Consider the following 22681-nt stretch of genomic DNA (forward strand, 5'->3'; position numbering starts at 1 on the left):
ACACCATTTATCTATTAAATTCAAATTCATTGAATTCTGGAAATACAACAGATAGAACCTCAACTCACTCCAACCTTGTTCAATATCTAATATCGGTAAGAAATCTGAAAATAAATTTCGGAAGGGTTTGAATTATCATTTAGATCATACTGCTAAAAAAAGTGATTGAAAATAAAATCAACCTTACATATGGATATAGATAATAGCCACTCCAATTTAAGTATCACAACAGGCATTACAAAACTAATTTCTCAGGTTTAGTTAACGTTTATGTTCTAAGTAGCTGAAATTGGCAAGATTTGTTTTAACATTCACTGACAGGAAGTGGATGTCATTGTTAAGGCAAACATTTATTGCCCATTCTTATTTGCCTTCAGGTTGATAACCACCTTGAGCTGCTGCAGTCTATGCTGTGAAGGTACAGTAGTTAGGGAGAAAGTTCCAGGATTTTGACCCAGTGACATTGAAAGAAGTGTAATTTTTTTTTAAAATCAGGATAGTGAGGGTTGGGAATGGAACATGTAAATGGTGGTATTCCCACATGCCCGTTGCCCTTGTGCTTCAAGGTGATGGGAGTCACAGGTTTTAAGGCACTGCTGAAGCCTTGACCAAACTATATGGGTGTAGTATGGGATGTCAGTCAAGATTATTGCTGATCATTGGTGGTGTCGAACTCATTCTTGGAGCTGTATTATCTAGGTGATAGCATAGTGGTATGAGACCAAGCAAATGGTGAAATTTGATGAAAAATGGAATATCATGAAACCAGTCATTTGTTGTAAATATCCATCCGGTTCACTAATGTCCTTTATGGAAGGAAATCTGCTGTCTTTACCTGGTCTGACCTACATGTGACTCCAGATCCCCAGCAATGTGGTTGACATGTCAGTTCACGGGCAGTTAAGAATGGGCGATAAATGCTGGCCCAACCAACAAACACTGATATCCATGAAAGAGTAAAAATGCAACAAGGATTCAATCAAACATTTAGTTCAGATAGGATGCAATGCCTTACTGTCATAGACAATGAAACGTGTACTCCGTTTCAAATTTCTCAGCAAGCTAGCTGAAAAGGCAGTTTGTCCTAAAAATGCTAGTAATCAGTGCAGGCTTGAAGGGCCAAGGGCCTGTTTTCCTGTGCTATAGTTTTCTTTGCTCCTACTTCTGACTTTCAGATGGTGCTTTGGATCTTGGGAGGGAAAGTCATTAATGAAGCAGAAAATCTTTGGGCCTTGGATACTACCCCAAGGAACTTCTTAATCCCCAGGATATCACTGCAGAAAGTCAATCAATTTACCCTAGAAAGATTTCAGCTCAAGCGCTTCCTCACCAACCCATTCCCCCTGGCTCCTTAATGCCACACTCATACGTTACCTCAATGTCAAAGGAAGCCAACTTTGACTTCATCTCTAGAATCCAGCTCTTTTCAGCACTGCAGCAGGTGCCTTAGTTACTTTATCACAAGCTGGACTGGTAATCTTAGCAGTTTCTAAGCGGAATTCAAGGTGTTCAAAAAAGTTTAATTTCAACACAAACTGCCAAGTAAAGAATCATGGGATAGTTGATGTGTGCTGCTATTGTGCACAGCGTAAACCAAAAGAATTAATGTATGCAGTGGGAAAGCACAAGATTATCCTTTTGCTGCCTGTACTCTGACAACAGTGGATCCCAACACTAGATTCCAGAAAGTGATAGAAATGCTCTGGTGATGTTCATCAGGAGTACAATGTGTTCAAATCTATAAATGCAAATACCTCAGTCATTGAATGCCCAACAATCTCTACCACTGCCGCTGTGATCTTCTCTGGACAGTTCTCCAGACTCCCATATTCCTTCACCAGACATCGCACGTTAACTGGGCTCAGAAACATATATTGTCCATCCTCCGCTGAAAAACAATGGAACTTTTTTAAATTCATTCATGGGACATGGGCATCACTGGCAGGCCAGCATTTCATGCCCATCCCTGGTTGCCTGAGGGCAGTTGAGAGTCAACCACGTTGCTGTGGCTCTGGAATCACATAGGCCAGACCAGGCAAGGACAGCAGATTTCCTTCCCTAAAGGACACTAGTGAACCAGATGGGTTTTTCCGACAATGGATTCAGTTATCAGTAGATTCTCAATTCCAGATATTTTTTATTGAATCAAATTCCACCATTTGCCATGGTGAGATTTGAACCCAGGTCCCCAAAACATTAACTGAGTTTCCAGATTAATAGTTAGCGATAATACCACTTGGGTATTGCCTCCCTAGTCTGGCAGAAACAATAAAGCCAGAATGTTTTATTTACATTAGGGTATCCATTTTGTTTATTCCAAAACATGGTGAGGACACATCAAGGACAAACTTTTACATTTCATAAAGACAAATTTCAGATGAAAGGATCCCTCACTGATATCAAACCCCTTCCAATAATTCATAGATAGCCACCTTTTCATGAGTTAGGTTTAGAAACTTGTTACATTTCAATACTAGTTTTATCCCTTTGTTTCAAAAGTGTTAACATTATAGAAACAAGCCAGCAGATCTTAGACTAGTTTAATGATTCAGTTGTGCTATAATTTAATTAATTTAGCTATTTAATGAGGATGTACATCAAGATTCACTTAATATTGTCCAAACAGAAGGTACCTTGGTAGTAGTAGTAGTAATTTGTTTCTGAGCTTGGTTTAGCAGCCTCTGTTGAAGGTCTATTTTCAACTTCTCCACAACCACTTCTACCACAAGCTCCTTCTACCACTTTGCAACTGCTGACAGATCCAGGGGCACTGACTGATTCATCTAAAACAGGGCATTCTGCAGCAATGGTATCCTCTGAAGATTCATCAATAATTTCATCAAATGCAGACGAATATGCCAATACATTCTATCCAGAGATAAGCAGATAAAAGTCAGATTAGAGTTTGCATCATCCTCCTAAACCTTTTAGCACTACTAAACATCACAAAGATGTCTTAGCGCTTGCCCACCAGTCAGTACTGAATGAGCAAGGGTTTCCTTTAATACTGGAAAAAAACCAAAGTCATCATCATCAGTCCCTGCCATTAAGGCAGTACTGTGACCACTGACCCCTTGCCAACCGCAAGACTGAACAGGTGACACCTGATGAATGAACAGTGTTTCCAAAAACTTGTGGGTTTACTGTCAAATAAACTGGTTAGACTTTAATGTGGTGTTGAGACTTCTTACTGTGTCAGAACTACATTGTCATGGCTGACCCAGTGATAAGCTTCCCACAACCATTACCAAAACTATTTCCATAAGTTATCCAACCCCCAACTCATCTATAATGAATTAGTGATCCATGACTGTTACATCTTGAATATTCTAATACTCCTGGTTATCCTACCTTTTGCAAATTAGTCATCCAAAATTTTATTAACTATGTCCTAAATTACATCAAATCATGTTCATGACTCCCTCTACTCACCAACCTCAGCAGCAAACTTATTTATTTCAAATTCTTTTTGCCTCAATTTCCTCAGGGTGTCATTTGGGGGGAATGACAAAGGACAAAATTAAAATTAGCCCACAATATTGGTACTAACTTGGTTTTTGCAGCAAACAGTGGTATTTTTTTCATTCTCTGCAGCCATGGTTGATTCAGCAATGGTTAATTCCTCAAGTTTAACCATTGCACCAGTAACTTCCTTCTCTGGAGCAGAGCCCAATAAGTCTTGCTCTCGATTCTGCAATTTTAAAAATCTAATTAGTTCAGCTTGAACCTAAAACAGAATTCTGTTTCAGATCTAAACTTGTCAAACTGAATATTCACATTCCTATCATTAGGACAAACTTAACACAGATGGAGTTTTAGTAGGTCAAAAATTTAATCTTTGCATTACACTGTAGCAATTAAGCCTCTGGCTGAGAGGTACCACTAATTTTCCCCACTCCTAACCTAAAGGCGCTGAAGCAATAAAATCTTTGATTAACCAATCTCCTGTGTCCCTGTTGCAAAGGCCAGAAACAGCGAAGTTTAAAATCAAAACTAAATTACAGGCTGTTTTGGCCTTAAACAGCACTGTTCAGAGCATATAAAATAGCCAAATACAAAATACCACAATTATTTGTGTGGCTACATTTCAAATATGATTTCTACCTTGGAGAGTGAGAAAGAATATTAGTGGGAAAAATCCAGGATATCGATAGAGCCACTGCTCCCATTGCTGCATAAAGATAACCTTCAGGGATATTCTGCAAATGCACGCAGATAGAGATACAGCCCATTAAGGCTAGTTTTTCATACCTTGAGCTCCTGCATTGCTGCTTCAATGAAGCAGGATTCAGGTGTATCTTTTTCCTCTTCATACTGTTTCAACAAAGCTGCTCGCTCTTTGTCAATTACAAGTTGCAAAACTTGCTGCGTTGTAGCCAGAAGCAGCTTTGAGTATCGGCTGTGTTCTTCATCTACTGAAAAGATTCAAATTAAACATCAAGGTTCACACAGTGAGTAGTAAAAAAGTTAATTCAGTGAACAACAAAACATTATCCTAGTAGTTCAGCTGTGGTCAATGAAAACTAAATTTACCCAAGTCAGCTTCATTTAGTTAACTTTATTCAAATTGGAACCTCCATTTTGATCATTTGGACAGACATGCCAGTCCCTGCACACCTAATGGAGTCATGAGAATCATCCTCCAGGGTTTCAAGCACAAAAGCAAACTTACTGCACAACAGGCAGCTGTTCACACTGAGCAAAAAAAATTTCAAACTTAGTCTAATCCCAAATTCCAGCACTTGATCCACTGACCTTTAGTTACAGCACTTAAAGCATACATCGAAATTAACAACAAAACAATGAGGGCTTCTGCCTCTACCACCCGTTGAAACAGTGTTGCACACCCCACCAGCTGAGTGAAAAGAAACTTTTCATCCATTCTAATATTGACACCACTAACAGAAATAGAGTTTTCCTATTCACTATCTAGCCCCCCCCTCAATTCACAAGTTAAATTTCCCCTCATCCTCCTGTTCAAAAGGCAATCTCAGTCTACCCAATCTTACCACTTAGTTAAAATTCTCCACATTCTTGGCAACATTCTCTTAAAACTCTTGTTACTCTCTCCTGTGCAATTACATTCTTTCAATAATGTGGTGAGTAGAAATGTGCCCCATAAGATATCTTCAGTTTAAATAGTTTTTTAAAGATGTTTATTTTGGGAAGTGCGCATCACTGGCTAGGCCAGCATTTGGATGAGTTGCCTTCTTAACTTGCTGCCGTTCACATGGTACACCCACAGAACTGTCAGGCAATTCCTGGATTTTGATTGTGACAGTGAAAGAAAGGCAATACATGTCCTGATCAGAATAGTGTGGGCTTGGTGGGGAACTTCCAGATGGTGTTCCCATGAATCTGCTGCCCTTATCCTTCTAAATGGTGCAGTTGAGGATTTGGAAGGTGCTGTAAAGAAATAACAGCGAGTTTCTGCAGTGAATCTTGTAGTAATACACACTTGCCACTGCATCAGTGGTGGAGGGAGGGAGTGAATGTCTGTGGAAGGGTTAGCAATCAAGCCGGTTGCTTTGTCCTGGATTATGTTGAGCTCCTTCAGTGTTGTTAGAACTACACTTATCCAGATAAGGACAGAGTATTCCATCATACTCCTGACTTGTGCCACGTAGATGGTGCTCAGGATCCGGGGAATCAGGTATTGAGTTACTTGCTACAGGATTCCTAGCCTTTGACCTGCACTGACAGTTGCAGTATTTAAATAGCTGGTCAGTTTAGGTAAATTGTAATCCCCAGAATGTTGTTAGGGGGGATTCAGTGGTGATAATACCATTGAATACCAAGGGGCAATTGTTAGATCTTGCTGGAGATGGTCAGTGCTTGGCAAATTTCTTAATCATGCCCTCTGCACTGAAATCTAAATCACTGATAATACCACAAACAGCAAGGCATCTGCCAAGAGCACACCAGGATCAGACTCAGTCAAAAATACATAATCAATGATAGCCCTTTGCTTCCTGCCAGTAAGCTAATTCCAGACCCAATCTGACACTTCCCTCAGATCCCACAAGCTTCTATTTTCTGACAATCATGCCATGTGGGATTCCCAAAAGCCTTGCTAAAATCCATGCTGGCTACAAAAAAAGCACCAGCATCATTCAACCCTCCCTATTACTTCCCTAAACAATTCAATCAAGTTAATCATCTCAGTAGCAAATTGACGACAGCTACATCCAAACATGTTTCAGAAATGGTAGAAGCTTGACTGCTCACTGGTTTGATCATTGGGCAAGGCAGCAACATTTTTCCACTATTTTCAACTGCAAAGGACATTCCCCATCATAAGGCAACAGGGCAAAACAGGCAAGAATCGGGCTTGAAAGTGCACATAACTTACTGCACTGAAATTATGTTAGAGGGTGGTAGAAACTTGGAACACGCTGCTTGAAGCAGGAAGCCTCAACATTTAAAGTAGCATTTAAGACGAACATTTGAAATGCCATAGCATACAAGGTTACAGACCAGACAGTGGAAAATGGGATTAGAATAGATAGGTGTTTGGTGGCTGGTGCAGACATGGGCCAAAGGGCCTCTGTATTATAAAACCAAGTTACCATGAGAATTCAATATCATTTTGTAATTCTACAGGAATAATGTTGGACAATATCAACAGTGCAACAAGATCAAATCACATGATTAGAAATAGCACACAAAAGTAGTCACAACTTCCACTTGTCTCTCTATCACCAAAATGCTAGATAAATATGAGGTTTCACTGTAGGAACCAAGCAAGTTAGTATACTTCTGATATACTTAATGAAGTACATCAAAAGCATAATCACAAACCTATGGTATAACACTGATTTAAAATATCCTTTTCTAGTACAAAAATAGGTCAACTAGCCCAGAAAATACTTCAGACGAAGCATTTTTTGCTTTGGATTCACTTGGGAACTATAGAATAGTTCTGGTAATAGCAATAAAAAACTGGCATTTATTTCTGCCTTGTCACCATCCAGACACTACAAAATTATGTAGGCATTGTAATATTTTAGAAAGAAAGTTATTTCAACATTTAGTCAAGTGGTAGTTTGTACAGCTCTACATGCTATTTGTCGCATGTTTACGGTCAAGGTTGCACAAAACAAAGCATTTTTGCTCCTTCCCAACCACCAATTCTGTATGCAACCTGGACTGTCTTACTGTGCAATATATACTGTTAAAATCAGCACTCTTTGGAAAAATGAGCCAAATGAAGCAGTGTTTCCACTCACCTCCCAAGTAAATTGGTTCAACTTTAGCCCACATGGATTTGGGTAAAGCCATCAAGACACCCTTCTCCCTACGCATCAACTGCATGGTGATCATATCCTCCACGCTGTACTGATGGGTTTCCATGGCAACAACACTGAAAAAGCAACACTGGTTAAACTCCATGATGAACAAAGGGTTTCAACTTTCCCATTTACAGGGATCTTATTGTAGTGCCAAGTAGACAGGCTCACATCCACAATTTTAGTATTACAGCATCCTGAGGTTAGCTCTTGTCAAAATGAGATGCAGAGCAGAAGGCAGGCCTCAGTAATACAACAGCCCTGGCACTCTTACAGCTGCATAGTTAACTGGGTAGCCAGACATTTGCAAGTACTGCCTTAATGAACTGTGATGAAACCTAAAACCAAACGACAAAGGGGATAAAAAAATTAATTGAGAATCACCCTAAACAAGAAATTCTGAAAAGGAAAATATATTGAAGAAATTGTTGTTTATTATAAATTATTGGTCAGTGCTAGAATAAATATTCAAGGCACCAATGTTTTGGTGAAGCTAGGAAAGATGAGTTAAAGGCAAAGCAATCTCAGATGGACAGTACAGTAGGTCAGCTGCTGCTTAAGCTTCTATATACAGGCACACTCTCTTCAGGCACCATGTTCTATGAGGATGACCATGAACTTCAAATTAATCCATGATTATGCTGGACAAAATACTGCAGTAGTTTGCCATCCCTACTGAAATATGGCTGACCACGAACATTCTCAGCACCTGCCATCAGGCACACTGGAAGGATTTACAGGCTGATAAAATCAACCTTTTTGGCCGTGTTCCACTTCAGACCAAGGCCTGAAGTGGAACTACAAAGGCAGCATCCTGCATATCCTGGCAACTAAGAAAAACAATATCTGAGCAGCCTGTCAAGTAACAAGTGTTGAATAGTGCAGAAGACTGGCCCTTTGACACCAAACAGGGATGCTTTCAAAACTTTTGTATTACACAATCTGAATACAAGATCCCCCATCACAGAAGAAAACACTCCACTGGGGTACTGAAAGCAAGAGGCAGTAGTAAATCAATTAAAATTCTACTTGGTGAAACAAACTACATTCTGAATGTTTGTGAACTTGGTGATTAATGCTGTACCTACCTGGCCCTTGGGACAGGTATGGCAATGATAAAGTTGTGATTTTTCAATTATATTTTTAACAGGGCAGATGTGGAAGATGCACAGAAACAGCTTTCCACCACCACACAAATCAACCTCATGGTGTAAAGAGAGATTACAATCCAATGGTATGACTCTGGCACTATGGGCCACAGATTAGCACACTGCTTATTAACAGCATGATTCATCAACTCAGTATTGTTATGCATAATAGCATGAGATGAACTAGAGATTACAACCAGTTTCAATGCAGTCTGCTACACTAAAAATTGCTTCATGCATGGTCCTTATTCACTGTCTCCCCACTCAATATCAATTTGCAGATATAAATAAGCCCTTGCATGCTCAAGGTGTTTAATCAAAGCACACTGTAATGTTCTATGACTCGTGCACAAAACATGCAAATAACCTCTTCAAATTGCACCACATTTTACAAGATTACAGCAATCTATTAAAATTATCCACTAATTCTATTGGGCAATGGAGTTAGAATTTCAAATCTATATACCTCTAACAAAGTAAATTCCCATCTGCTCTTTAATACAACTGCCAATTAGCATCTCAGCACAATATTATCTTTTCATAATCTTTTCAGGGACTTATAGGCCAGCTAGTTTAACATCTGTTGTTGGAAAAATGCTCAAGTCCATCGAAGAATAGCGAGGCACCTAGAGAAGAATTGTTTGATAGTGCAGATGCAGCACAGATTCGTTAAGGGGAAGTCGTGTTTGACAAATTTATTGGAATTCTATGAGGATGTGACTAGTGCGGTAGACAGAGGGGAACTGGAGGATGTGGTGTTTCTCGATTTTCAAAAGGCATTTGATAAGGTGCCGCACAAAAGGTTGCTTCAAAAGGTTAGGGGGCATGGAGTTGGGGCTAAGGTGTTAGTGTGGATAGAGGATTGGTTGTCTAATAAGAGGCAGAGAGTTGGTATCAATAGGTGCTATTCTGATTGGCGGTTGGTAATTAGTGGAGTGCCGCAGGGATCAGTGCTGGGGCCTCAGCTATTTACTATTTATATAGATGATCTGGAGGAGGGGGTTGAGTGTAGGGTGACGAAATTTGCTGATGACACGAACATGAGTGGAAAAGCAAATTGTGCAGAGGGTATGGAAAGTCTGCAGAGGGATCTAGATAGGCTGAGCGAGTGGGTGAGGACCTGACAGATGGAGTATAACATTAGCAAGTGTGAGGTTATCCACTTTGGCAGGAATAATAGTAGGAGGGATTACTATTTAAAGGGTGAAAAGCTGCAGCATGCTACGGTGCAGAGGGACCTGGGGGTCCTTGTGCATGAGTCACAAAAACCCAGTCTGCAGGTGCAGCAGGTGAGCAAAAAGGCGAATGGGATGCTGGCCTTTATAGCAAGGGGGATAGAATATAAAAGCAGGAGGTCTTGCTGCAACTGTACAGGGTACTGGTGAGGCCGCAGCTGGAGTACTGTGCGCAGTTTTGGTCGCCGCACTTGCGCAAGGATATTTTGGCCTTGGAGGGAGTGCAGAGGAGGTTCAGTAGGCTGATACCGGAGATGAGGAGGTCGGATTATGAAGAGAGACTAAATAGACGGGGTCTGTACTTGTTAGAGTTTAGAAGGATTGGGGGGGGGGTGGAAAGAGAGAGAGAGAGATCTTATGGAGATGTATAAGATAATGAAAGGGATGGATAGGTAGAGGTAGAGAGATTCTTCCTGCTCAGAAAGGACAACAGGGCTAGAGGGCACAACTTCAAGATGGGGCGGGGGGGAGCAGTTTAGAACGGAGTTGAGGAGGAACTTCTTCACTCAAAGGGTGGTGAATCTCTGGAATTCTCTGCCTGTTGAAGTGGTGGAGGCTACCTCGCTAAATATATTTAAAACATGGGTAGATATGTTTTTGTTAGGCAAGGGAATTAAGGGTTATGGGGAGAAAGCAGAAAGTGGAACTGATCCACTTCAGATCAGCCATGATCTTATTGAATGGCAGGGCAGGCTCGAAGGGCTAGATGGCCTACTCCTGCTTCTATTTCTTATGTTCTTATAATGCTGGAGGGAAGAAAATCACATCCAAGTATGATAATCAGTTCATTTAACATTATACTAAACTACAGTCATTCTAATAAGGCAAATTCTTAAGACTTAAAATTACATGTTAGCATTACACAAAAATTACAATTCTAAGAAATATTATTTTGACAAATTAGTACAATTACACATGACTCATCTTCCAAATGCAAGACTATGTGCAAACAGAAGACAATTATATTGTCTAAAAATAGTTCTCATTCTCACCTCTTGAGATCTTTTTTATGTACAGCCTCATAACAGATAGGGCATTTCCCCCATGTTTTCTCACTGAGAGAGAGATAGTGGAGAATACAAGCCCAACAGTAGATGTGTCCACAGCGAGTTATCTTTGCAGCAGAGGGAGGATACAAGCAGATTGGACACGAAGGAACTTCATGACTACAAATGCGCTGGAAAATAAAGACACACACTTTAGTAATCTTATTCAGAAAAGACCAATTTTGATCCTATAAAGAAACAGTACCAAGTAGTATCAGAAAGCATATCTTGTATTCTTCAGTACATCTTGTACTCCCTTTTCTCTGACATTACTTCATTTCACTTTGAAGCATCCATTTGCCTCAATCACTTCCTGTGATAGCAAGTTCCACATCACATTCAAACCACCAAATAAAGAAACTTCTCGCCTCCCTATTTGGTCACTGGTTTTGTATTCTTCCCGAAGTGGAAGCATTCTCTCTGCATCTATCCCTGTCTGACCCATTCACAATTTTCAGTTTATAAAGCCCCAACCTGTTTAATCTTTTCCAATAGCTGTACTTGCTAAGTTCTGGTACCTTTGTCTTAATCCTGTTTATACCATCTCCAGTGCTATGATTTTTTTTGTAGTATGGAGTTTAGAGCTATGCACAGGTTCTAACAAGTTTAATACTATTTCAGTTTTGAATCCATAGAAATAATCAGCTATCATTTTTAATTGTTTCTAACTATCTAGAATCTTTGCTATTTATCCCAGTTTATTTCCTAAGAACAATGATGTTGCTACTTAACCTACCTCAAAGGCTTCTCAACTTCTGTACATTAGGTTCCAGATCCAATTAACTCTTACTGCCTTCAAAGAACCAATCCATCTGATAAATCTAATCTGCTGTCGTCAATGAAATTCAATCAATTTCCTAGCTTCAAACATGCACTTTGAAACGGTGTACAACCTGCTTGTTAACCTAGTCTCAAGCAATTGATTCAAATTGGAGTACAAGACAAATAATGTAAAGGGAGAGAACAACAGATATGCAAGGCAGTGTGAAGTATCACTAACACAACTGCAATTAAAAGCATCTAATTAACTATGATGCATTGATATTTTCAGCAACTAGAGTGCTGGTTACAATGGCAAATATGATACAAATCCTAAGGCTTAAAGTTCTTTGTGGAGGCAGAAATTTCTGGCTTATGGATACTGGAATATATCTGCAGAGAACAGCAAATTGAAAAGCTTGCAAAAAGTATCTTAAACCCTCCAAAATCATTTTTTTTTCCAAGCCTGTTGTGTTTTCTGCTCTCCAATTCACTATCATTAGTAAAGCCAAACTACATCCTAACTACACATATACAATACTCACCACCTGCTGTACAAAGTCCCAGTTCACCAATGTATCTGGGTCAGCAAAGTGAATGCTGTAGTCTTGCTCTTCTGAGACCACAAACTGACAGCTTGAAAAGAACATTAACATTAGTCACTTAAAACATGAAGCTTAAATCAGCCTTTACAGACAGCTCCTCAAGAGTTTTTGATTCTACTCCTATTACTTTAGTCCTCATCTCAAAACTATTTGGTGCAGGATCACTAATTTTAGCAGTGCACAGTAACATATTTGTTTTGAGAAGATGGTGAAATAAGTCATATGCATTTTACAGCAGCTATCTACAGAAAGCAACAAACAGCTGGGCCCTTGGGAACAAATTTCAAATTTACCCCATTTACCACAAATAGGGTAAAAACTAAGCCATTTCAAATTCTCCCTCATGAATTGGAATTTGAGAAAACTATATCTAGAAAATATAAACTTCATGCTCCTCTGTCCCCCACCTCAATAGATGGGAAGCACTTTTCTAATGAATATTCAATAACACTTTTCACTCAAAAGAAAGGCAGCTGGTGCAGCAAAGAAATCTCACTGGTGTCACAGCCATTTAGTAGTGTGCGATAAGTTCTACTGTTGATTATGTCCTGCCAAATTGGACCTAGGGTGATTCAGACACTTAAGCATCAAGAACCCAGATCACTGGATTCATGTTGTTTCTTTTACTTACTTGGCCTGCAAAAACTGCTCTTTGTTGAAAGGCTTATGTTTATGCCCCCATTTGTTTCTTCTTCCCCAGCCTCCATGGCAATTGCCATCATAATGTGAGCCTGACTGTCCACGAGGTTCAAATGTAAAGTTTAACAAGTGGTTTAAGTTTATCTTCTTGGGACCAGCAAATTGGGCAGGACTGAACTCTGCCCTCTGCACCTCTGCTACCTGTAAACAGACAGAAGAGTTTTATTTTATGTTGCAATTCATGATTCAATAGGACATCCCAGTATATTGTCTTTATACCATCTCCCTCCCCATATTCTTACAAAGATCTGGACTCATTTCTACATCAGTTCCATGCATGGCAGACCTTCAAGTATCTCAAAGTACCAAAACAGATAAGAGCTACAGAAAGAACAAAAAAATCTGTTGAGTATATTAAAAAGCTCTATCAATATATTAGGAAATGGGTTGGTGAGGAGAAATGCTAAGATAACTGTAATCTGGTCAATGCAAACTAGGGAAATGGTACATGTTAAATAATTACTTTGCATCAATATTTACAACAGAGGAAGAGTTTAGCACATCAAAAATGCCAAGGAAATAAATACAGATAAGAGAAGCTCCAAGAATAATGTAACAAAAAGAAAAATTACGACACTCGAGCAACAAAACCCCAGGATCACCAGATAGCTTGTATCTCTGTTTTGAAGGGAGTAGGTGTGAACATGCATATTCTGTCAAGGTTTTCCAAATTCTGGAACCATTCTCTTGGATTGGAAAATTCTACATCAGAGAATTATAGACCAGTTATGTTGCAACTAACATCTAATGATAATCTGTAACTCAACAGAAATTGTTCTGCAGACCAAAATATCCTGCTGTAAAAGGATAAGCTTACAAACATGATTGCATTCTTTTTCGTAAAGTAGTGGACAGGGTAACGTCCATGGATAGAGGCCAGGGTGAATGTTATAGATCATTTAAGGTGGCAGGACTGATGACAAGAGCAGTTAAAGCATATGCTATCTGGCTTTATTAATAGGGGCATAGAGTACAAAACAAGGATGTTATGCTGTACTTACACAAGACATTAGATCTCAGCTGAGCTGGAGTAATGTGCAGTTTTGCACACCACACAATAGAAAGGGTGTGAATACATTGAAGGGGATCCAGGAGACATTTACAAGAATGGTGCCAGGGTTGAGAAACTTTAGTTGAGAGGTTGGAAGAGATTGGGACTGTTCTCAGACAAAGTGGCTAAGATGAATTTTGATTAAGAGGCATTCAAAATCGTGGAGAGAGAAACTGTTCCCATTAGTAAATGGATCAGAAAAGAGGGGCACAGATTTAAAGTGATTTGCGAAAGTAGAAAATGTGATGAGAAAAACTTTCGCTTAATGAGCGATTCAGGTCTGGAATATGCTGCCTAGAAATGTGAATGAGGCAGATTAAAACCAAGGAAATCAAGAGAGCATTAGATGAATACTTGAACAGAAACAATGTGCAGAAATATGGGGAAGAGGTAGGGAAATTGGCAAAACGTGACTAGTGGCATCCTGCAAGAACTGATGTTAGGAGCTTAAGCATTCACCATTCTTCAATAGCTTAGAAAGCTGCATATTCAAATTTGCCAATGACAACTATATATGGCATAGTAAGCTGTGCAGATAGAAGCATAAAATCAAGGAGACATTGACAGGCTAATTGAATTAACAGAACTGTGGCAAATAAATGTCACATACAAGTACAAAAAATAATCAAACAAGGCTAATGGAAAGCTGGTCTTTAAAGGGACCAGAACACAAGGAGCAAAAGTCTTAGCTAGAAATACCTGGAGTGTTGTCAGGAGTCCTGAGCATAACATCTTAAGGTGCATAAATTAACCTTGGGGGGAAACGCAGCTAAGACTTACCAGAATGATAGTTTAACCCTTGGAGGCAAGATACCATTCAATGAGAATCACAAACTCAGGCTGTATTTGCTGGTATTGAGGTTTAATGGGGTGATTTGATGTTATCAGGATTTAATGGGGACAGACAGGGTAGATACTTTTTCTCTATATATCCTATTTCCACTGGCTGGGGAGTCTAACATTTCTCCCAGGAAGGAAATACTTCTACACACCAAAGTAATGCAAGTTCAGAACACTCTTCCACAAACAGCAACTGAGGCCAAACTAATTGTTATATACAGGGCGTAAGTAGGTATATGGAGTTGAGTCTCAGATCAGCCATGATCTCATTGAATGGTGGAAGATTCTAGGTAGGCTAAGTGATCTACAAAGTAGTTATTCATAAACAGTATAACAGGGTATTTGACACTGGGTTATCACAGCAGAGCTTGAATAATTTCATCTTTGCACCATACAACTGAAGTCACTACATTAGATAAATGCATCAAATTCTTCTGATCCAAGTTCAGGCATTAAGATGATACTTTTATTGAAAATGGCTATTTCAGCACACAGATCAGGCCCAGAACCTTGCCACCTCTACAAAACTGATGGCCAGACATCTGTCAGTTCAACTGTTGAGGGACAAACTCTTCAGGTTTGAACATGCATGGTATACATTCCAAGACACAACTCAAGCTGCACCATGTATTTAAGATTTCACATGTTAATCTTTTCTCTTCAAATCAATGATCAATAAGTCCTCAAACTGCAACATACATCCATTAAAACATTACTGTAAAATAGTCACTCACCTCTTCCCGTCTACCACCATTACCAAAAGTGCTAAAGGATTTGTTGCCACCACGTGCAGGGGGTCTCTTGTCAAAAGCTTTGCTTTTCTGTGGATTGGTGCGGCGCGTCTGGTTAGGTACATTTTCGTTTTTGGGAAAAGTTGGGTCTCGTTTCCTGTTGTAACGTCTTGATCCAGTTCCACCTTTACCATCTGCAGAAATGTGTTTAAAGATATATTAATTTTTAGTCCACACAAATAGAACGTCAACTTTCCCAGAATAATACTAAGCACGCTGCTGAAGAGGAATTAGTACAAACAAATGTCACCAACTGCCAGAGACAGCAGATTGGTTAGCACTGCTGCCTCAGCTCCAGGAACCTGGGTTCAATTCTGGCTTTGGGTGACTGTGTGGCATTTGTATGTTCTCCCCATATCTATGTGGGTTCCCTGAGGATGCTCTGGTTTCCTCCCATAGTCTGGGAATGTGCAGGTTATGTGGATTGGACATGCTAAATTACCTCTAAAGTGTCCCAAGATGTCTGGGTTAGATAGATTAGCCATCTTAAACGTGTGGGGTTACAGGCAGTGGGGGGAGCTGGATGCTTTAAGAATTGATGCAGACCCAATGGGCTGAATGGTCTCCTGCATTTTAGGGATTCTATCATTCTATGAATGTTAGATGCTTAAATCTCAACTTCATTATGATGAAAATATTAAAATAGTTACTCTTGCAGGTAAATTCGCAATCTGCAAATAATTCTACATTTTAATCACGTTCAATTTAGATTCCACAAGATGCTTCTTTCCATAATCAAAATAAATTTGACGTAGAACAACTCCAGTATCTATGTAAATTCAGATGTAAAGCAGGGATTCCTTCAGTGACCTGGCAGACATCAAGGGCAAATTTAATTAATGCTTGCAGATGGTCCATTAAGGTACAAGGAGCAGTAATGCATCAGATTGGCAAATATCAAAATAAAAGCCATTGACCTCTTTCAACTCCTCTACTAGAAATAAGAAGCCATTAAAACAATTACAAAAGAGTAGTGGAGTATTGAATCATTCTATTTGAAGGTTTTAATGATGTATTTAGGTTCTTTATTAGAAAGGAAAGTTGTTGTTCACTATACTTTGAACTGTAGGCCTCAGCAGACATACAGCATAGTTTTAGTAGAATATCTGGACTCAATGCTCAAGTTACAACAAATGATTGCATAAAGTGGAATTCCCTGCAAACTGGACATTTCAGTGATTTTATTGAAGTTTAATATATTTAGCAGAACTGGTATTTTGTCCCAATCTACCCTATCCATGCTAGTTAAGGAGTATAGTTTTAGGGGACATTCAAAATTTAGAGATAGGTGTCTTAAGGAGTGAAATTCTGTAACACAAGACACAAAGGGTAGTAAGCTTTTAGAACTCAAGGGCAAGTGCAGATGATGACAGATCAGTTGCTAATCTTAAAGACTGACAGCCTTTCAGTAGGCTAAGTATAATGGATATAGAGCAAATGCAAGTGTAGAGTTGGGCTGCAAACCAGCCATGTCATCAAATGGCCAAACAAGTTAAGGGGCTTAAATAGCATACACTGGTCTGTCCTTCAGCTGCAATATGGAATACATTTACACTTTTAATTCCTGACAATTTAAATGAGTTTAGCACAACATGAAATTTTCACCAAGAGGAGCTCCAGTATAACAGCACTCAAATAAGCTTCTCAAACTCCATTTACTGTCATTCTCATTAACACGGCTCCAAAAGTTAACAGGTTCTGTGTGTCAATGATATTCACAAATTCAATGCCTTATACTGCATTGAGAAGCAGTATTAGGTAGACAAAGATTTGACAGCTACTGTGTTGAAGATTCCATGAACCAGATTCCTTTGTAATTTGAGTGCTTAAAACTAAAAAATATTCACCTCTCAAAGGAAATGGTCAAAATATTACCTGGAGCTCACATCAACTCTTTTCCAGCATCTGGAAAGCACCAGATTAATCCAACATCCTTTCATCTACATCTCCAATTATCAGGTCAACCGAAATGTACCAAAACAGAAGTGGGTCACACCCAAACCCAAGAATATCAGTATTAATATCAATGAGTTGCAACAGGTGGAGAATAAAAAGTGAACAAGAAATCGGCATCATGCAATTTAACTGTTAGCTTGAAAAAAAGTTGCTAATTTTAACACCAGCAGAAAAGAATGGAGAAGAGTCCATACAAAATGTTGATGTAATATTGAAATTTGAGGACTGGGTTAAACAAAATTCAAGTCCACCTGCTTTTTCTCTTCCCCTTTGCAATGTTGCACTTGAAGAATGGTGTTTCTCCTCAAGTGAAAAGTCCCTGAAGGATTCAAACCTGTAACAGCCTTGTATTGACAAATCCAAATGAACAAGGGTAACAAAACCCAACGTCAACCAACTGAAATAAAGGAGGATTTAGAAAACAAGCCATTACCCAACATATTTAGTTTTCTGACAATGCATTATTGATATTCACCTGCTCTGATCACGCAAAAGCACTCTTAACTAATTCTTATCACTCCAACACTTCTCAAATCATTTCAACGCGTGTTGGAACATGGTGCAAGCAGAAATATGCACAACCTGCAGCACACAAACAAGTTCAAACAAAACTATTTACATAGCACCATTAATGTAATCCAATATCTCAAAATGCTTTGCAGCAGCATTATAAACAAAATAACACTGAGTCACATCAGAAGACATTAGGTCAGATGACCAAAAGCTTGGTCAAAGATATAGATTTTAAGGAAGAAACCGAAGTTGAGGCAGAGGTGTAAAGGGAGGAAAATTAGAGCTTGGCACTAAGGCAACTGATGGCACAGCCACCAATGGAAAGGCAATTACAATTGGGATGCGCAAGAGACCCGAATTAGAGGATAGATGTCTCAGAAGATTGTAGGGGATTATTGAGCAAGGTTAATGAGGGATTCAAAAATGGGAGGAACTTAAAATCAAAATACTTCTTCACCCAGAGCAAGTTCAGGTTAAGCAAGCACAGTGCCAAGAGGGGAATGGATTGCTGCAAACTAAGTCATGAGCAGAGAGTTAGTGACCACAAGCTTAGAGGGCAGAATTTCAGAGATCAGCCAAAAGTGTTGGAATACTCAAGTTTACAGGAAAAAGTATATTAGTGATGGCATAAATAAAAGATCACAAGTTCAACTCAGGATTAATTGTGACCAAGGTAGTGAACAGATTGGCTTAATCTCAGACTGCTGCCAGGGAGCGAGATGCTGTCAGCAGCTAGGTAGCAGGCTTGGAAAGGTGCCAAAAATAAAGGTTTCACTCTTCCCAATATTTGATCGCAGAAAATTTCTGCTCATTATCTACTTATTTTAAATAATCATTTTAATAATTTAACAGCAATAAAGTTGAGAGAAGTGGTGGCAAGGAGAGCTGAGTGTTGATCAGCACAAAGGTGAAAACTTAACACTGCCTTCAACTGATGTCACCAAGGGGCAGCAGTATAAGAGAAACAAGAGGGCAGAGAATAGATCCTGAAGGAACAAGGATAACAGTGCAGGAGACTGAAAAAAAAACAGTTGCAAGTGGTTCTCTGGCTAAGATAAAACTGCAATCACTCGAGAGCAGTCCTCCTCAGCTAGATAACAGTGATACCATGTTGGTGAAGGATGCTGGTCAACCATGTTGACAGGTTGAGGAGGACAAGGGAAAGTTCATCTTTATCACTGTCACACATGACACTAGTGCGCCTGTAAGAAATGTTTTTTAAAAACCATGTTCTCTGCAGAATGTGAGCCTCTCGTTGTGGCACCAGCTGCCTACTTAGCAGTCCTTTTATTGTTGGTTTAAATGGGATTTTGTTTTTCTTACTCTGGGCTTCATGCAATGTCCGGATTTTTACAACCTTTTGAATTTTTAAGGGGGAAGATTGATTGACAAGTCAAAGAATCCAAGGATTCGCTTTCCGTTTTGGTTCAGAGTCAGAAGCTGCCTGGTTTTCAAGTTGCAGGCAGGTTCTCGCTCTCCCTGGTATTACAAATTCTGTTGACTAGCTGGAAGCCGGTCTTCTTGCCTTCCTGGAGTGAGAATTCTGTCTCTTGAAGCGGCTTGCTGGCTAAAACCCAGCAGCAGCATTACCTCTTATCGCAGGCTGCTACAAGTTACTAGGCTGGGACGTCAGAGTTTCAATTCTCCAACCAAAGGACTAAGTTCCAGCAGCATGTGAGCATTCTTATGTGTTAAACATATGAGGAGAGGCTGAATAAACTGGGCTTGTACTCGTTAGAGTTTAGAAGAATGAGAGGAGATCTCATTGAGACGTATAAGATGATGAATGGGATGGATAGGATAGAGGTGGAAAGACTCTTCCCGCTCAAAAAATAGGACAATAGGACTAGGGGGCACAGCCTCAAGATAAAAAGGGGGGCAGTTTAAAACGGAGTTGAGGAGGAACTTCTTCACTCAAAGGGTGGTGAATCTCTGGAATTCTCTGCCCATTGAAGTGGTGGAGGCTGCCTCGCTAAATATTTTTAAGACGCGGGTTGATGGGTTTTTGATAGGAGAGGGGATTAAGGGTTATGGGGAGAGGGCGGGAAAGTGGAACTGAGCAGCGACAGATCAGCCATGATCTTATTGAATGGCGGGGCAGGCTCGAAGGGCTGGATGGCCTACTCCTGCTCCTATTTCTTATGTTCTTAAACCTATGGCAAGAGTGTGCTTTAAGGAGGTTTGCTTGGAACATTTCAAATAGTTAATGTTTATAAAATATCATGGTTGGTTTTTGTCTATAATTGATAAGAGTCATTGCTAACTGTCAACTGTATTCTTAAATAAATTTTGTTTGATTAAAGCTGTCAAGTGGGCCATTTGAATATCTGAAGTGAAACATCTCGTGCTAATCCTAGCCAAATTCAAATTGCAAAGTTACCCAGGTGGACTTCAAAATATATTTGGAACTTCTGACTTGAATTATAATACACAAGATGACATACGTGACTTTGGTAAAAGCCACTTCTGCATTTCAGCAGAGGTGGAAACATGATCACAAGGATTCAGACACAAGTTCCAATCAACATTGGAACAGATTTGGAAAGCAACACTTAAGGACTTTGGAGCCAGAAGAGAGGTTCATGATGGGACTGTAGCTTGCAAAGGTGGAGAAATCATGGTTTTTTTTGGAGGTGGGAGGGCTGTAAGTGACAAAAGCAATAATAGTGGCAGATTTTACAACAGTCCCTGAAGAGATCATTCACAAAACTAGACAAAGAAAAGATGGTCAACAGTTCAGTGGGAATAGGACCGAGGGCACAGAGGTCACCTTTTAAAGTTTTAAGTTTATTTATTGGTCGCAAGTAGGCTTACATTAGGCAGACGGAGTATAACGTTAGCAAATGTGAGGTTATCCACTTTTGCAGAAATAATAGTAGGAGAGATTATTATTTAAAGGTGAAAAGCTGCAGCATGCTACAGTGCAGAGGGACCTGGGGGTCCTTGTGCACGAATCGCAAAAACTCAGTCTGCAGGTGAAGCAGGTGATCAAGGTGAATGGAATGTTGGCCTTTATAGCGAGGGGAATAGAATATAAAAGCAGGGCGGTCTTGCCGCAACTGTACAAGGCACTGGTGAGGCCGCAACTAGAATACTGTGTGCAGTTTTGGTCCCCTTATTTGCGAAAGGATATATTGGCCTTGGAGGGCATATAGAGAAGGTTCACCAGGCTGACACCAGAGATGAGGGGGTTAGCTTATGAGGAGAGATTGAATAGACTGGGCCTGTACTTGTTAGAGTTTAGAAGGCTGAGGGGGGATCTTATAGAGGCTTACAAGATAAGAAGGGGCTAGATAGGGTAGAGGTAGAGAGAATCTTTCTGCTTAGAAAGGAAAACAGAACTAGAGGGCACAGCCTCAAAATAGCAGGGTGGGCAGTTTAGAACAAAGTTGAGGAGGAACTTCGTCAGTCAAAGGGTGGTGAATCTCTGCCCATTGAAGTGGTGGAGACTACCTCATTGAATATATTAAGTCACAAGTAGGTAGATTTCTGATCAACAAGGGAATTAAGGATTATGGGGAGAAAGTGGAACAGATCCACTTCAGATCAGCCATGAACTTATTGAATGGCGGGGCAGGCTCGAAGGGCTAGATGGCCTACTCCTGCTCCTACTTCTTACGTTCTTAATACGGCAATGAAGTTGTGAAAATCCCCTAGCCACTACACTTTGATGCCTGTTCAGGTATACGGAGGGAGAATTTAGTACGGCCAATACACCTAACCAGCCCATCTTTTGGATTGTGGGAGGAAACCGGAGCACCCAGAGAAAACCCATGCAGACAAGGAGAGAACATGCAGACTCCGTGCAGACAGTGACCCAAGCCAGGAATCGAACCAGGTCTCTGGTACTGTGAGGCAGCAGTGCTAACCACTGTGCCACCCTCTCCTGGGCAAGTTGAGTGGATAAGAGGACAAAGAAAGAGAAAGATGCAACTTCAGGGCTAGGGTAGTAAGGGGAGGAACATTAAAGGGAATTTGGTGAAGTGGGCTAGTAGAAAGGAAGACACGCAGGGAAAAGCAGAGACAGCTGATGGGTTGGCTCGATCTTAGTGAAATTATAACAGTTTAACGATCTACCCCTCATAAACTGCTACTATAATGAGTTGACATAACAAATTGGGTGTATTTTGAAAATAGAGCTTATGACAACAAGATGAGCGTGTGATCCATCTGGCAACATACAACAAAGCGCCAATATCCTACCCAGAGTGATAGTTCATGGTTGGGGGGCGGGGGGGGAGAATGGAGAGTTCGGTGCGTCTTTGATTCGCCATGTAAACACTCAGTGTAAATAGTACCCTTCCTTACCTTGCTTGGCTTTACTGTCGGAGGGCGGCGCCTTGGCGGGTCCGGCCGAAGCTGAGCGAGCAGACTTCTTCTCCATGTCTGGATCTTCCAGCATCAGCTTCCAGCAGCTCGATGGGAACGACGGGGCTGGTTGGGCCAACCGATTTTCCACAGGGCATCGCGTAACTGGGCCTAACTTTAATCTTCATCATGGCGACCTCTGCATTGTGACCAATCTAAAGATGGCGAAAGTGAAGACGGGTGGAGGAGGGAGTGTGTGTGTGTGTGTGTGCGGGAAGGGGTGGGGGACGAAGCTGGCTTGAAACAAGCCGGTTGAAGTGGAGTTGGAGAGGGTCCAGCTCTATCACTTGGCCCCCACCCCCGCGCCGCGCCCCTGACGGTTTGGTTAAGGCCGAGCCCGCCTGTTCCTAACGCCGCTCCGAAATGGCGACGAGTCGCCAG

At 40.4% G+C, this 22681-nt stretch overlaps 1 protein-coding gene across 4 annotated transcripts in view; it reads right to left on the bottom strand.

The window, feature by feature from the left end:
• Positions 1 to 22681, bottom strand: part of rnf10 (ring finger protein 10) — a 32348-nt gene extending 9667 nt beyond the window's left edge. For 2 of the 4 annotated variants that reach the window (XM_080208453.1, XM_080208452.1), the window contains exons 1-10: positions 22241 to 22681; positions 15407 to 15597; positions 12714 to 12922; positions 12023 to 12113; positions 10665 to 10849; positions 7230 to 7363; positions 4252 to 4412; positions 3551 to 3691; positions 2634 to 2868; positions 1755 to 1888 (exon numbers count right to left, since the gene is read on the bottom strand). In XM_080208453.1, the coding sequence (XP_080064579.1) occupies positions 1755 to 1888; positions 2634 to 2868; positions 3551 to 3691; positions 4252 to 4412; positions 7230 to 7363; positions 10665 to 10849; positions 12023 to 12113; positions 12714 to 12922; positions 15407 to 15597; positions 22241 to 22334 (1575 nt within the window). In that variant the 5' untranslated portion in view covers positions 22335 to 22681. Of the gene's footprint in view, positions 1 to 1754; positions 1889 to 2633; positions 2869 to 3550; positions 3692 to 4251; positions 4416 to 7229; positions 7364 to 10664; positions 10850 to 12022; positions 12114 to 12713; positions 12923 to 15406; positions 15598 to 22240 lie in introns of all 4 variants that reach the window. The other 2 variants (XM_080208451.1, XM_080208450.1) reach the window with 1 other exon arrangement.

Source organism: Carcharhinus amblyrhynchos, chromosome 20 (assembly GCF_965287045.1).
Source record: "Carcharhinus amblyrhynchos chromosome 20, sCarAmb.v2.hapA, whole genome shotgun sequence".
In the NCBI taxonomy this organism is placed as follows: domain Eukaryota; kingdom Metazoa; phylum Chordata; class Chondrichthyes; order Carcharhiniformes; family Carcharhinidae; genus Carcharhinus; species Carcharhinus amblyrhynchos.